This window comes from Scyliorhinus torazame, chromosome 6, assembly GCF_047496885.1.
Source record: "Scyliorhinus torazame isolate Kashiwa2021f chromosome 6, sScyTor2.1, whole genome shotgun sequence".
Lineage (NCBI taxonomy): Eukaryota > Metazoa > Chordata > Chondrichthyes > Carcharhiniformes > Scyliorhinidae > Scyliorhinus > Scyliorhinus torazame.
In genome coordinates this window covers 142,164,242-142,181,696 of record NC_092712.1, presented here as the reverse complement: position 1 = coordinate 142,181,696, position 17,455 = coordinate 142,164,242, and the positions used below count along the sequence as shown (strand labels likewise).

General features: G+C 48.5%; 1 protein-coding gene across 1 annotated transcript in view; it reads left to right on the top strand.

Annotated features, from left to right (window-relative positions):
• Positions 1–17,455, top strand: part of LOC140425041 (polycystin-1-like protein 1) — a 543,547-nt gene that overhangs the window by 394,568 nt on the left and 131,524 nt on the right. The window contains exons 46-47 of the mRNA XM_072508831.1: positions 626–745; positions 2,277–2,352. Of these exons, the coding sequence (XP_072364932.1) occupies positions 626–745; positions 2,277–2,352 (196 nt within the window). The remainder of the gene's footprint in view (positions 1–625; positions 746–2,276; positions 2,353–17,455) is intronic.

Genomic DNA, 17,455 nt, shown 5'->3' with positions numbered 1-17,455 from the left:
CCCTTTGCATTCAAGACAAATGCGGTGACAAAACCGCGGCCAATGTCTCTATTTCTAACTTTGCTTCTTTTATCAACATCGCTGACATTCCATCGGACCAGGTGAGGTAATGCTAGTCTTTTCAGTATGACTTCTCCATCCATTATCATCCTATCTGTGACTTCACTCTCCTTTTTTGGCATAATCTGACATTATCTGATTCCTTTGTAAAGACAGATGCAAAGTTATCATTCAATACATTAGCCTCTTCATGAAATATAGTGATGTGCGCATGAATTTGGTCTTCAGTGTCACAAGCCTCAAAATTCTGCAGAACATTGTTCTGTAATTACATCATGAAATTAAGAGCAGCTGCCAGTCATCAGGTCTGTTATTTGGCATTGTAAACTTAAATGCACTAAATTACTTCAGATGTTGCAACAATGCGCAAGATTTTTTTCAAAAATGAATTTCCAATGTATCCTAAAGCTGAAACTTCTAACCATTTGACACGATCGGTGATGAATAACGAGGTCATTTATAGGCCCAATATTTCCAGAACTAATCTCTTAATCTGTATCAGGCAAAAAATGCTTCACTTTTTCTCACTCCTATATTACTGACTTTTTTTTATTTTTCCCCCTAGTATACAGCTGAACTGGGTCTCATTGATGTCTCCACAGCCTCCCTAATTACTGGCTTGATTACCGCTGTGGTAGTTCTGCCAATTGTACTGTTGGTGTCATTGTTATTCAGGTTCAGCAAGGTGAGATCATACATTGCAGCACCTTTTAAATTAGTGTTCCTTATGTATCCCAACAAGGCAAGTTGATACTTCATGATAATGGGGTTGACTTTTCAGTCTGGGCTCAAAATGTGCTTGCAAATGGGCTGATTTTCAGAAGTGAATTCATGATTCAAGTTTCCACTAAAACTTAGTGAAATAATCGCAAATGTAAAATCTTCCATCAAACAGCAAAATTAGGCCCCCTTGCATTCAAAAAAATGTTTAGGAATGTACAGTAAACTTTGTTTTATTTGGCACTCTACCAATTGGAATTCTCTGTTAACCAGAGTTTCCCCCAATCATTACTTTACAAACCAGAAGTGATTACAAAGTTATCCTGAACCCATACCTGAATACTTTAAGTTATGTTTTAATGCACTGTTGAAGTTGAGAAGTAAAATACTGTTCTTTACTTTCTGAGTACTGCACATTGGTTTATGTAGCCATTATTATGTGTATTCCATTGGGCATCTGTTAACCAGCATTTTGGTAAACTAACATCAGCCATTTCCCACATGTGCTCGACAATAAAGATTTTCCCGTATTAAGGAGTGGCGACTCTTTTGTTTTTGGGCAATTTATAATGGCCAATCCACCTAACCTGCACATCTTTGGACTGTGGGAGGAAACCGGAGCACCCAGAGGAAACCCACACAGACACAGGGAGAACGTGCAGACTCCACACACAGTGTGGAGTCGAACCTGGGACCCTGGAGCTGTGAAGCAACTGTGCTAACCACTGTGCTGCCTTGCTGCCCATGTGGCAACTCTTAAATGTGGTTCAATAGAGCTGAAAATGAGATTATCACCAATAAATATTTTTAATGCATGTCCTGATGTTAAATCAACTAAAATAGCTTTTAAAAATCTATTTTGAACCATTTAATAAATTAAATATTTTGTAACATGTAATATCTTTTGATACATGGTGAAGAGAAAAACTTTAATTTGAAGACCCAGTCACAAACTGACACAATGAGCAGAATTTTGCCATGTTCATTACTCTGGGGTTGTGGTCAGTTTTGTTGGATGTGGTCGGGTAGAGCTGGCTGTTTTTCAACCAGTTTTAAAGATTTCAGAATCTCTATATCCTTCGGCTTGATGTGACATGTGCTTAAAATCCTCCAGTCTTTTATGTGGGCTTCACAAATTTCAATCAAATTGCACTGGTAGGGGGCAGCACGGTGGCACAGTGGTTAGCACTGCTGCCTCATGACACTGAGGACCTGGGTTCAATCCTGGTTGCGGGTCACTGTCTGTGTGGAGTTTTGCACATTCCCTACCGTGTCTGCATGGGTCTCACCCCCACAACCCAAAAAGCTGTGCAGGGTAGGTGAATTTGCCACGCTAAATTGCCCTTAATTGGGGGGAAAAACAGAATTGGGTACTGTAAAAAAAAATTAAAAAAAAAAAAAAAAATGTTTTAATTTCACTGGGAAAACCATTGCAAAAATAGCCTAAACTCTAGGTACATGTATGATTGTTATTTCATATATTTTGTTCACATCAGGTAAAATTGCTGAGGGAAGCTTCTGTTGAAGAACGATATGTGACCGCAAGAGAATCCAATGTATATTCTGTTGAAGGTAATATGGAATCAGTTTTAATGTGGTTATAACTGTCAGCCAACAAATTGACTTTTCCCACAGTGATAAAACACAGGAAAACTGTGAGAAGAAATTTTCAGTTGTGAATATAGGAAGGTCTACATTTAATAGCCTTTTTTAATAAATATTTTTATTAGCTTTTTCAAATTTTTTAACATAATTTTCATTACACGCATTCAGCTAACAATTAACAATCCCTCGCTCAACCTGAAAATAATTCATCAACTAATTAACTACCCCCCCCCCCCCCCCGTTTAGCTGCTGGCTGAGGCTAATTCCTTAAAGTGAGATATGAATGGATGCCATTAAGTCTCCCAGCCATTGGGCAGCACGGTGACGCAGTGGTTAGCACTGCTGCCTCACGGCACTGCGGTTCAAGGTTCGATCCCTGGATCCCAGGTTCTGGGTCACTGTCCGTGTGGAGTTTGCACATTCTCCCTATGTTTGCATGGGTTTCGCCCCCACAACCAAAAGATGTGCAGGGTAGGTGGATTGACCACACTAAATTGTCCCTTAATTGGAAAAAATGAATAGGGCACTCTAAATTTAGAAAAAAACAAAAGTCTCCCAGCCATACTGAGGCACAGGGTGAAGCAACTGACCTCCACACAATAGGATTCAACTCCTTGCCATCAGCGAGGTGAAGGCTAAGAGATCTTCCCCCAGCCCTGTATGGAGACTGGCAAGTCTGATAACCCGAATATGGCCCCCAGTGGACTGGGTTCTAGGTCCAACTGTAACACTGTCAACATGATGCTAAAAAAGATGCCCTAGAACTTTGTCAGTTTTAGGCACGAACAGGTGTGTTCTGTGAACTACCTTCAATTGTATTAGTGCAAACCTCACGCACGAGGTGAATTCATTTACCCTCCGTTAAATTTCGCACCACAGCCCTTCCTCCAATGTCTCCCCAAATTCCTCCTCCCATTTGGCCTTCACCCCATCTAGGGATTCTGATCCTGCTTCCTAATTCTCCCATAAATAGCCGAGGTAACTCCCCCTCTATTCCCAACTCCATCAACACCTCTTCCAGCAAAGGAGAGGGTAACACTGGGAATATAGGGAAGGTCTTATTTACGAAAGCCCATTTCTGCATATATCTAAAGGCCTGCCTCCTCGGGTGCTCGTATTTCTCTCTCAATTCTTTAAATATTGCAAAATGTCCTTCCAGGAACAAGTCTCTCAAAGTGATCACACCTTTTTCCTCCCAGTCTTGGAACCTAGCGTCTATTTTTGCCAGTTCAAATAGATGGTTTTCTTGGACTGTCATCAATCATTTTGACCCTGACCCTAACTTAAAATGTTAATGAACTGCTTCCATAGCTTCATTGTTGCCACCACAACCAGGCTCTTTGAGTATTTCCACGGCACCAACAGGAGTGGCGCTGTAGCCAGTGCTCCATCCGCACCCACACCGTATCCAGTTTCCTACCCCAGCACCGAACCTTCTCGGCGTTCACCACCCAGTTATAGTGCATAAGATTCGGCAGGGCTAGGCTGCCCAATTGTTGCCCTATCTGAAGCAATGATTTACAAATTTTAGGGACCTTTCCAGCCCATAAAAACGAACAGATCTATCGTTCCACCCCCACAAAAAAAAGCTTCAGATAAAAAGACCAGGTGACACTGGAAAAAAAAAAAACCTAAGGTAGAACGTTAATTTTTACCGCTTGCACTCGGCCCGCAAGCAATAGGGACATACTATCACATCTCTGTAAGTCTTCCTTGATACTTGATGTCAGGCTTACAAAATTTAATTTGTGGATTTGAGCCCAGACTCGAGCCACTTGTACCCCACAGTACCTAAAGTATTTGGTTGCTGTCCGAAACAGCATCTCTCCCATGTTTCATCCTTCCCTTGGTGTTGAGATTGAAAAGCACTCACCCTTTCCAAAATTTAACTTGTCGCCTGAGAAGGCTCCGAACATTTTAGTCGCCCCATAATGGGCGAGATTTACCGACCACACAGCCGCGTGTTTTTCAGCGGGAGAGGCGACCCGCCAGTGGGATCTACTGATCCCACCATTGTCAAAGGGATTTCCGGTAGACACCGTGAACCCTCATTGCCAGAAAACCCATGCTCCGACTAATTTCCCATCGGCATGAATAGCCGGTAAATCCCGCCCAATGTCTCCAGTCTTGGGTATCGGGTCAGATATATGTAAAAGGTAATAGCCTTGAAGGGAAGGTTGGATGCCTTTCAACAGAGCCCTAAAAACCTTTGCAAGTTCAATATTTTGTGTTGTCTGAATAAGCAGCCATACTCCTACAGACTCCACAAAACAATCATGAGAGCTGACAGCTTCCCCTTGACTTCAACCTGATCAGTTCACCATTTCACCCCCCCCCCCCCCCCCCCCCACCCCCGCCAATAGGATGACTCTGCTGTTGATTGACTAAAATACTGTTGATAGTCATTTCGATGAAAGCTATTTTAAAAATCAGAAGCAGAATTCAACACAATGTCCAGAATCTTTAGTTTTGCACAGACTGATCCTGTCTTTGAACTGTTTTGATTTTGCCACTTGACCTGGCAGGCGCTGCATCAGATTATTTTTCTGAGAATGGTCTTTCTGATGATCTGTGGTCTGAAAGGTGGTTGTTAACAATGATGTGAAGAAAAAAAATCTGACATTTATAGTGCCTTTCATGATAGCCGGATGCTCCAATGCGCGCTCCAGCCAATTAAGTATGTTTGAAAGTATTGACGCTGTTGAAGGAAGCACGGCCGCCCCCACAAACTACAATACGATGATAACCAGACAACCTGCTTTTTTGTGATGTTGATTGATCATTTTTGTTCAGGACACTGTGGATAACTTTCATTCGCCTTTTTGGAATAGTGCCTTGGGATATTTTACATCAACCTATGAGGGTAGGCAGGGCCTCAGTTTAATGTCACACCCGAACGAACCTCGAACAATGTGGTACTCCATCAGCACTGCACTCGAATATCAGCCCAGATTGTCATCCTGCAATGGGACTTGAATTCACAACTTTGTGACTCGGCGGCGACAGTGCTGCCAACTGAGTCACAGCTGACTTGGCTTTCAGAAGATCATGGGCGTGATTCTCCAGCAATCGGCGGGGCGGCCCGTAACAGCGCCAAGAGCGGCGCGAACCACTCTGGCGTCGGGCCGCCAGGAAGTTGCGGAATCCTCCAGCACAGAAGGGGATGGTGCCGCGCCGAAGGAGCGCCGCCGGCCAGCGCGAGTTGGCGCATGCGCAGGACTGCCAGCGTGTTCTGGCGCCAGAACCGCTGGCGTGTTTCCTGCGCATGGGCAGGGGGTTTCATAGAATTTACAGTGCAGAAGGAGGCCATTCGGCCCATCGAGTCTGCACCGGCTCTTGGAAAGAGCACCCTACCCATGCCCACACCTACACCCTATCCCCATAACCCAGTAACGCCACCCAACACTAAGGGTAATTTTGGACACTAAGGGCAATTTAGCATGGCCAATCCACCTAACCTGCACATCTTTGGACTGAAGAAAATCATTTCTTCTCCTCGCCGGCCATCACGGAGCCTTACAGAGGCCGGAGTGGAGGGAAAGAGTGCCCCCACGGCACAGGCCCTCCCGCAGATCGATGGGCCCTGATTGCAGGCCAGGCCACTGCCCCCCCCCCCCCGGTGCCGAATCCCCCCCCCCCCCCGCCCCCCGAGGACCCCGCTTACCGCCCTCCAAGCCAGGTCTGCCGTGATGGACCATGTCCATTTCACGCCAGCGGGACTGGCCGAAAACAGGCGGCCGCTTGGCCCATCGGGGTCCAGAGAATTGCCGGGGGGCCGCTACCAACGGCCCCCGACCGGCGCTGTGCGGCACGAACCCCGCCCCCGCTTGAAAACCAGCGCTGGATAATTCTGCAGCCGCCGTCGGAGCTGTGGGGCGGGATTCACGCCGCTCCCCGGCGATTCTCTGACCCGGGGGGGGTCGGAGAATCCCGCCCCATATGTTCAGAAAATGACCCTGCACATTGTGTAGTCTCTACAGTAATGTCAGCACAGAAAATCATTCCTGACGTCATGGATCTAAAGTAATGCTTTCGACTGACTCTCTTGACATAGTGGGAATGGTTTTATTAGGTATAAGAGGGTGTTTTCTCCAGCACATTCTCTACTCTCTAATGTATATGCGCATGGTCCAAGTTGTGAATGACTTCTTGAGGTGTAATACATCCCATTTTAAGGCCAACGGTTATGATGGTCATGGTTGCAGCCAGGTTGATGGCATTGACTTCAAGTATGTGCTGTTGGTTTCCTCAATAGGAGATGAGTATTTCCAGGAAGAAGTGGAAGTACAAAGCAAAGTCGTGCATTATCTGCAGCAGCAGTGCACCCCTCCCTGATGAAGTCAATGGATTGTATGCTTGGTTCGAGCAGGAGACCAATGATCCGCTGTCGAGTGCCCCAGCAGCCAATAACACACCTAACAATAACAGCTTCCGAAGTCAGATCAGCTTTCCTGAAAGTGACCCCTCGGAAGGCGACGGTCCGGATGGGATCCCTGGTCATGCACTCAGAGCCTGCACGGACCAACTGGCAGATGTGTTCACGGGCATCTTTAATCTGTCACTACTCCGCTCCGAGGTCTCCACCTGCTTCAAGAAGACCACCATCATACCGGTGCCAAAGAAGAACCAGGCAACGTGCCTCAATGACTACTGTCTGGTGGCCCTGATTTCAGTGTAATGAAGTGCTTCGAGAGGTTGGACATAAGCGCGTCACCTCCATACTTCCAGTTCGCCTTGATCCACTGAAATTTGCATACCGCTGCAACCGGTCCACAACAGACCCCATCTCACTGGCCCTACACTCATGCTTAGAGCATCTTGACAACAAGGACTCCTACATCAGACTCTTATTTATTGACTACAGCTTCGCCTTCAACACCATAATCCCAGCCAAGCTCATGTCAAAGCTCCAAAACCTAGGACTTGGCTTCTCATTCTGCAACTGGAACCTCGACTTTCTGACCCACAGACCACAACAACACCTCCTCCACAATAGTCCTCAATAACGGGGCCCCACAAGCCGGCGTACTTAGCCTCCTACTATACTCCCTGTACACACACGACTGCGTGGCAAAATTTGGTTCCAACCCCTGATCAGAGGATTGGAAAGGGTGGACTGTGAGAGCCTTTTTCCTCGGATGGTGTTGTCTAGCACGAGGGGACATAGCTTTAAATTGAGGGGAGATAGATATAAGACAGATGTCAGAGGTAGGTTCTTTACTCAGAGAGTAGTAAGGGCGTGGAATGTCCTGCCTGCAACAGTAGTGGACTCGACAACACTAAGGGCATTCAAATGGTCATTGGATAGACATATGGACGATAAGGGAATAATGTAGATGGTCTTTAGAGTGATTTCACAGGTTGGCGCAACATCGAGGGCCGAAGGGCCTGTACTGCGCTGTAATGTTCTATGGTGAACCACTGTACACCTGTTTTAAGGAATGTAAGGTAGGACCTGTACTACAGGTTCGCCGGTAGCCCCTGTCAGCTGGCTCCGCCCAGTAGGAGGAGTATAAATGTGTGTGTCCTCCATTCAGCTGCCATTTCGCCAGCTGCAGCAGGAGGGCACGCATCTGACTGCAATAAAGCCACAGTTGTACCCAACTTTAGTCTTTGTGCAATTGATCGTGCATCAATTTATTGCAGTCAGATTTTCTACAGGATGGACATTCGTATCAAACCAGATCGTCTGCAGCTGGATCCGCAATCGACCGATGCCAGAAAGGACTTTCACTGGCTAGCTTGCTTCGAGGCCTACATTAACTCAGCGACCACCCCACCAACGGAGGCTCAGAAGATACAGGTCCTGTATTCCAGGTTGAGCTCGAGCGTGTTCCCGCTGATCCAGGACGCCCCGACTTACGCGGAAGCCATGGCACTCCTCAAAGAGAATTACGCGCAGAAAGCGAATACACTCTTCGCCAGGCATGTACTCGCCACTCGCGCTCAATTCCTTGGTGAGTCCATCAAAGACTTCTGGCGGGCCCTAATCCCATTCATCCGGGACTGTGACTGTCAGGCCGTTACGGCCGCCGAACATTCTAATCTCCTCATGTGCGATGCTTTCGTAACGGGGATTGGGTCGAACCTCATCCGACAACGATTGCTGGAAGGGGCCACACTCGACCTAGCGGAGACAAAATAATTAGCGCTCTCGTAATGTTCATGCCTACCCCTCCAGCTGCGCGGCCCACCCCTCATATCCCTCCTGGACCCCGCAAACGACAACCTCAGCTGGGGCCCTGTCTAGCCAATACGCCTGCGCCACCCGCGCACCCCGAGGGTCCCCGATGCTATTTCTCCGGTCAGCAGAAGCACCCTCGCCAACGCTGCCCGGCCCCCGCCGCCATTTGCAAGGTTTGCGGCAAAAATGGCCACTTCGCCGCAGTGTGCCAGGCCCGCACAGTCGCCACTATCGTCCCCTCCCCCCTGCCAAACGCACAATGGGCACCGCTCTCTTCACCCCCACGGACCACGCGCGGCCAGTGGGCGCTGCCATCTTCTCCCCCTCAGTCCACGTGCGGCCCATGGGCGCCACCATTTTGTCCCGCCCCCGCAACGTGTGCCCCATGGCCGCCGCCATTTTATCCCCCGCAGGATCTCCAGCCGCCGCCATCTTGCCTTCCTCACAGGGCATGGACGCCAATGACCTTCCACGACCTGGGCCCCCAACGCTCTTCGTCTGAAACCAGCGACGATCACCTGCAGCTCGCCTCGATGACACTGGACCAGTCTCGTCCACACAACCTGGCCACCGCTTCGACAACAGTGAAAATAAATGGCCACGTGACCTCTTGCCTGCTGGACTCTGGGAGCACCAAAAGCTTCATACACCTGGATATGGTAAAGCGCTGCTTCGCTCGCGGTCCATCCCGCCAATCAACGGATCTCCCTGGCCTCCGGGTCCCACTCTGTCCCGATCCGAGGGTTCTGCACAGTCACTCTCACAGTCCAGGGCGTAGAGTTCAGCGGCTTTCGCCTCTATGTCCTTCCTAACCTCTGCGCTGCGCTATTGCTAGGCCTGGATTTTCAGTGCAATCTCCAGAGCCTCACCCTCAAATTCGGCGGGCCCATTCCACCCCTCACTGTGTGCGGCCTCACACCCCTAAAGGTCCACCCCCCCTCCCTCTTTGCCAATCTTACTTCAGATTGCAAGCCCGTCGCCACCAGGAGCAGACGGTACAGCACCCAGGACAAGACCTTCATCAGGTCCGAGGTCCGGCGGCTGCTTCGGGAGGGTGTCATCGAGGCCAGCAACAGCCCCTGGAGAGCCCAAGTGGTAGTCGTTAAACTGGGGAGAAACACCGAATGGTCGTGGACTACTGCCAGGACATCAATCGGTACACGCAGCTCGACGCGTACCCCCTCCCACCCATATCTGATATGGTCAATCAGATTGTGCAGTACCGGGTCTTCTCAACGATTGACCTAAAATCCGCCTACCACCAGCTCCCCATTCATAAATCCGACCATCCATACAGTGCCTTCGAGGCGGACGGTCGTCTCTACCATTTTCTTCGGGTTCCCTTTGGCGTCACTAATGGGGTCTTGGTCTTCCAAAGGGAGATGGACCGAATGGTCGACCGGTATGGTTTGCGGGCCACGTTCCCGTACCTAGACAATGTCACCATCTGTGGCCATGATCAGCAGGACCACGATGCCAACCTCACTAAATTTCTCCGCACCGCCACTCTCCTCAATCTTACCTATAACAAAGAGAAGTGTGTGTTCAGCACAACCCACTTAGCCATCCTCGGCTATGTGGTCCAGAATGGAGTTCTGGGGCCCGATCCTGACCGCATGTGCCCCCTCATGGAGCTTCCCCTCCCCCACTGCCCCAAGGCCCTCAAACGCTGCCTGGGGTTGTTTTCGTACTACGCTCAGTGGGTCCCAAACTATGCGGACAAGGCCCGCCCACTCATACAGTCCACCCAGTTCCCCCTCACGGCGGAGGCACAACAGGCTTCCGCCCGTATCAGAGCTGATATAGCCAAGGCAGGGATGCACGCAGTAGACGAGACACTGCTCTTTCAAATAGAAAGCGATGCATCAGATGTCGCCCTTGCCGCCACCCTCAATCAGGCACGCAAACCCGTGGCGTTCTTTTCGCGCACCCTTCATGCCTCTGAAATTCGGCACTCATCCATCGAAAAAGAGGCCCAGGCTATCGTTGAAGCTGTGCGGCATTGGAGGCATTACCTGGCCGGCAGGATATTCACTCTCCTCACTGACCAACGGTCGGTAGCCTTCATGTTCAATAAGACGCAGCGGGGCAAGATCAAAAATGATAAAATCTTGCGGTGGAGAATCGAGCTCTCCACCTATAATTACGAGATTTTGTATCACCCCGGCAAGCTCAACGAGCCCCCAGACGCCCTCTCCCGAGGTACATGTGCCAGCGCACAAGTAGACCAACTCCGGGCCCTACTTGACAGCCTTTGTCACCCGGGGGTCACATAACTGTACTATCTCCTCAAGGCTCGCAACTTGCCCTACTCCGTCGAGGAGGTACAGACAGTCACCAGGGACTGCCAGGCCTGTGCGGAGTGCAAGCCGCACTTGTACCGGCCGGACCATGTGTGCCTGGTGAAGGCCTCCCGCCCCTTTGAATGCCTCAGCGTGGATTTCAAAGGGCCCCTCCCCTCCACCGACCGTAACACGTATATTCTCAGTGTAGTCGACGAGTACTCCAGGTTCCCCTTCGCCATCCCATGCCCGGATATGACGTCCGCCACCGTCATCAAGTCCCTCAACACAATCTTTGCTCTGTTCGGTTTCCCCACCTACATCCACAGTGACAGGGGATCCTCATTCATGAGTGATGAGCTGAGTCAGTTCCTGCTCAGCAGGGGTATCGCCTCCAGCAGCACGACCAGCTACAACCCCCGGGGAAAAGGGCAGGTAAAAAGGGAGAGCGGGACGGTTTGGAGGGCTGTCCAGCTGGCCCTACGGTCCAGGAACCTTCCAGCCTCTCGCTGGCAGGAGGTCCTCCCTGATGCACTGCACTCCATCCGGTCACTACTGCGCACCGCTACGAATAACACACCCCATGAACTTCTTTTTGCCTTCCCAGGAAGTCCACATCCGGGCTGTCGCTCCCGACTGGGCTCGCAGCTCCAGGACCGGTCCTGCTCGTAGGCACGTCGGACTCCACAAAGCGGACCCGTTGGTGGATAGTGTACTCTTGATCCACGCCAACCCCCAGTATGCCTACGTTGCATACCCCGACGGCCACCAAGATACTGTCTCCCTCAGGGACTTGGCACCGTCAGGTTCCAACCGAACACACTCCCCCGCCCCGGCGCCATCCTCACCTTCACCGGCGCTTCCATCATTGTCCCCACCAGGCCCATCCCTCCTTCTCCTGCCCACGCAAGAGCACGACAAAGTTTTCGGCACGCTCCCGGAGTCATCTAACAGCAGGCCAGCACTGCCGTCACCGCCACCGTTACGCCGCTCCCAGCGGAACGTCAAGGCGCCAGACAGATTGAACCTTTAACTGGACCTTCAAAATGGACAATTTGTTTTCTTCTCTCTCTTCATGTTGTTTCTACGACACTGTAAATAATGTTCAACACTGTATATAGTTCCACACCACCCCCGCCGGACTCATTTTTAACAGGGGGTAAATGTGGTGAACCACTGTACACCTGTATTAGGGGATGTAAGGTAGGACCTGTACTACAGGTTCGCTGGTAGCCCCTGCCAGCTGGCTCCGCCCAGTAGGAGGAGTATAAATATGCGAGTCCTCCATTCAGCTGCCATTTCACCAGCTGCAGCAGGAGGCCACGCATCTGACTGCAATAAAGCCACAGTTTTACCCAACTTTATTCTTTGTGCAATTGATCATGCATCAACCCCATCTACAAGTTTGCTGACGATACTACCATAGTGGGCCAGATCTCGAATAACGATGAGTCAGAATACAGGAGAGAGATCGAGAATCTAGTGGAGTGGTGCAACGACAACAATCTCTCCCTCAATGCCAGCAAAACTAAAGAGCTGGTCATTGACTTCAGGAAGCAAAGTACTGTACACACCCCTGTCAGCATCAACAGGGCCCAGGTGGAGATGGTTAGCAGTTTCAAATTCCTAGGGGTACACATCTCCACAAATCTGTCCTGGTCCACCCACGTCGACGCTACCACCAAGAAAGCACAAGACGCCTATACTTCCTCAGGAAACTAAGGAAATTCAGCATGTCCACATTAACTCTTACCAACTTTTACAGATGCACCATAGACTGCATCCTATCTGGCTGCATCACAGCCTGGTATGGCAACTGCTCGGCCCAGGACCGCAAGAAACTTCAGAGAGTCGTGAACACAGCCCACTCCATCACACAAACCTGCCTCCCATCCATTGACTCCATCTACACCTCCCGCTGCCTGGGGAAAGCGGGCAGCAGAATCAAAGACCCCTCCCACCCGGCTTACTCACTCTTTCAACTTCTTCCATCGGGCAGGTCTGAGAACACTCATGAACAGACTCAAAAACAGTTTCTTCCCCGCTGTTACCAGACTCCTAAACAACCCTCTTATGGACTGACCTCATTAACACTACACCTCTGTATGCTTCACCCGATGCTGGTGTTATGTAGTTACATTGTATACCTTGTGTTGCCCTATTATGTATTTTCTTTTATTTCCTTTTCTTTTCATTTCACTTTATGATCTGTTGAGCTGCTCGCAGAAAAATACGTTTCACTGTACCTTGGTACACGTGACAGTGAACAAAATCCAATCCAAGTGTGCCTTCCATGTGGAAGCTGCTCACTGGGGACTGGCTGATATACTTGATATTTCAAGGCCTTGGTGAACCTGCTTTGAATTAGCAATTTTCTGACTATGATCCCCTCCTGTAAACTTTCAGCCATGGCTACATGGACCTGCCCCCCCCCCCCCCCCGCCCCCCACACACATACTTGTTGCTCTCTTCCTCCTCCTCCTCCCCCACCTCATCCCTCATCATCCTCATCCTGAGATGTCATAACTGTAGGGCCATTTTCTGCTCCCTCTGGTTGTAGGCCTGCCACTGCACCATATTGTGGAGCATGGCGATTATTCTGGAGATCTTTCAGGAGAATACTGTTGGGCTCCTCCAGAATGGTCAAGGCACCTAAAATGCAACTTCTGGTTTTTAAAAAAATTTAGAGTACCCAATTCATTTTTTCCAATTAAGGGGCAACTTAGCGTGGCCAATCCACCTACCCTGCACATCTTTAGGTTGTGGGGGCGAAACCCATGCGAACACTGGGAGAAGTGCAAACTCCACACGGACAGTGAGCCAGAGACGGGATCGAACCTGGGACCTCGGCGCCGTGAGGCAGCAGGGCTAACCCACTGCTCCACCGTGCTGCCCAAAATGCAACTTCAAGATGGCAATAGCAACTGCGTCACCATGTGGCAGATGTCGGAATGCATTTTGGGCTCTGCGTACGGCTGCCTAAATGGGATCATCAGCCATCTCCATAACTGGTAACTCTTGTCCGCTAGAGGCCAACCACAGACCTGTTGGTGTCTGAAAAAGCTGAAACAACTGTGAATCATGACAGTTTGCAGGGACCGTGCAAATCTATGCAGGAACACCTTGGTATGGACACACATCATGTGCACATCAGGCATTTGAAGAATTTCCTGTTTATAAAGGTGTCCAGTTGATGAAATAGTGCTGTGGTAATGTGGATGCAGTCAATAGCCCTCTGTACGTGAGGGAAGCCTGGTAATCCAGCAAACCCTGTGGCCCTCTGAATCTGCAAAACCCACATCCATTGGGAGTTTTATGTGCTCCAGCTCCTGAGCAAAGAGGGCATCTGTAACTGCTTTGAAGTACCTGTCTGTGGCTGATAGCTTTGCACTACAGAGATCTGTGGCTTACCTCTGGAAAGAACCGGCAGCATAAAGATTTAAAGTAACTGTGATCTTAAGTGTCATTGGCAGGACATGTGGATCTGCAGTGGTGCCAAATTTTGTTGCACCCTAGCGCATGTCTCGGTAACCAATTCCCAGTTTAATCTGAGCCACCTTCTGCACTGGTTTTCTGTTATTTTCCAATATGACTTCTTCTTTTTATTCTTTTGTTCTATACCAAGACACACATGTGTAGAATCCGTCCTTCCTTGTTGCCTCCCTTCATCACCGGGTGAAATTGATTCATGCCAGAAATTATTCCATGAAAATGCAGGCCATAGAATAGTTATAACACTGAAGGACGCCATTCAGCCTATCATGTCTGTGAAATGAAAATGAAATGAAATGAAAATCGCTTATTGTCACAAGTAGGCTTCAAATGAAGTTATTGTGAAAAGCTCTAACTCAAGATTTCATTAATTTGTAAGACTGAGAGGAAAGGCTATTTCACTCCAGGAGTGATTCCACACACAAATAGGGATATGGTATATTAAAACAAACTTTATTCCTAACTTTATTAGCATCATAAAGAAAAAAATTACTCATTAAGCAATGCTTAGCAATACAATGAAACAATAAATCCTATCTTCCATCTTTATCTCCACTCAAGCAAAACCCATCTCAAGTCAAAACTCACTTTAAAATACAGTTAGCAGATCTAGAAATACTTGTTTAACAGAGATCCTTTTACAGACAGATTGGAGAGAGATAAATCCAGTCAGGAAACAGCCTGCAGATTCTTGCCTGTCGCAGAGTACTGTTTAACCTGTCAGCCTTTGTGAAACTGTTCCTGTCCAGGAAAATGACTGTTTTGAGAGAAACTGCCGGTCTGTCCACAGACGGATTAAAACTCACTGTTTTAAGAGCAGCTGTTGGTCTGTCCACAGTCAAATCTTTGACTAAACTTAAACTGAAAATTCAACACCTGACTGCTTCAGCCTCTGGCTTCTCCCATTAACAACATTATTTTATTAAAACTCAACACAGGGGCTGGATTCTCCGTTTCTGAGGCCAAGTGCTGTCGCTGGCGTGGGAAATGTGGAAATTTACGATGCCAAAATCGGCGGCGATCCCTCACTGATTTTGGGACTAGTGAGGGGCTAGCAGCGGTGCCAGGTAAAACTCCCGGCTCCCATGCCAAGAACGGCCAGGTCCGTGGCCGTGAATGCGCACGGTGTCGACCTGCAGCCGTCGCGCTGTACAACAAGGCGCCGGCTGTGCGTGGATCCAACCTGCCAAATATGGCCCCACAGGACAACCCCCTGGCCATCCCCCACCTGTCCCTCCAGCCCTTGCGGAAGCCACCTGGCCAGCAGCACAGTTACCAGCCGACTGTGGCAGCGCTGGACACAGTCCGCGGCCGCCACGCTGGGTTCCCGACCACCCAGACCATATGTAAACCGCGCGGTCGGGAACTTGGCCCATCAGGGAGGACCTTCTGGTGATGCGCCAACGCCGTTCCAATGGCGTGCAGCGCGCGACACGAGGACGCCATTTCAGAGACTCAAAAATCATCGTCAAACCACTGCCATCCCGATTTGGTCATCAGATGGGATGCTCTGCCCAATCGCCGATTTCAATTTCAATTAGAATTTTAAAATGTTAAACGTACCACATAGTTCTTGGAAATTACTGATCCTTTTTCTCATGTAGTTATTCAGGGAATTAAGAACAAAACTGAACGTTACGGCCATTGATATGCTTGTGTAAACTACAAGATATACAGATGAAGCATTTCTTCTCCCACACTATACAAGATCTGTTATGTTGCGTCTAAATTGAATAATCTCAAAGGGACAACTGGAGGCTGTTCACGAAAGACCCAGAAACTTTAAATACAATTCTAAGTTCTATTTTGTGGGTCACAGCTGGAATATTGCATACAGTCTGATCAACACATTACAGGAAGAATGTGATTGCAAGGGAGATTTACAAGCATGCTGCTGGGATTGGAAGATTTTAGTGATGAGAAAAAATTAGATAGACTTGGACAGTTTTCTTGTAACAGAGCAAGATGAGTGGAGATTTAATTGAGTTGTGTATAATTATGACGGGCCTAGATTTCATGGATAGGAAAGACCTATTTTCCATAGCACTGGGGGCATAACTTTAAAGTAATTATTACAAGGACAAGGCAATTGAAGACAAATATTTTTACCCATAGGCTAAGAGAATCTGGGACTCGCTGTCTGAAAGGATAGCAGATATCCTCATCATATTTTAAAAAATGCACTTAAAGTGTTGTCACTATTGGGCCGTGGACCAACAGCCGGAAAGTGAGATCAGTTTTGATAATTCTTGTTTGAATTGTCTACTCTGTGCTGTTAACTTTTATATTTCTACTCACCTTTTCTCCTAATAGCCACAAAGGATTGAAGAAGTTTCCAGCACTAGAGCACTTGGTAATCAACGGTACCACAACAATAACAAATAAAATGGCGGGGGGGGGGGGGTTGGAGAATCCCGCCCATGTTTCAGCAATCGGCAATTCAGCCCAACCAGCTAATGCCTGTTTATGCTCCAATCGAGCCTCCTCCCATCTTTCCACTTGTAAATCTGCCATCACAACCTAATATTTCCTTCTCCCTCGTGCATTTGTCTGTTCTCCCCATAAATGCATCTATTCTATTCACTTCACCCAATCCGAGAGGTAGCGTGTTCCACATTCTCACCATTCTTTGGATAAGGAAATTTCCTACAAATTCCCGATGGATTTCTTGGTGACTATCACATATTGATGGTCTCTAGTTATGCTCTTCTCCACAAGTGGAAACACACTTTCTGTATCTTCTCTATCAAAACCTTTCAGAACATTAATAACCTCAAAGGTAACCTCTTTGTTTTATCAAAAGAAAAGAGATCCAGTCTGTTCAGTCTTTCCTCATAACTATCCCCAGTGTCGTTAGGGGATTTGGGAACTTAGGCAACAGAAACCTCAGCTGCCAATGGTAGAATTATAAAATCGAGAATTCTCAGAAGGCCAGAATTAGAAGAGCACTGATATCTCGGAGGCTTGTGAGGCTGGAGGAGATTACAGAGACGCAAGGTCAGAGATGGACTTAAAACAAGAATGTAAATTTTAAAATCAAGACATTGCTTGACTGGGGGCCAGTGTAGATCACTGAGCACAAGGATCTTTTTAATTGGAGATGTTTTACCTT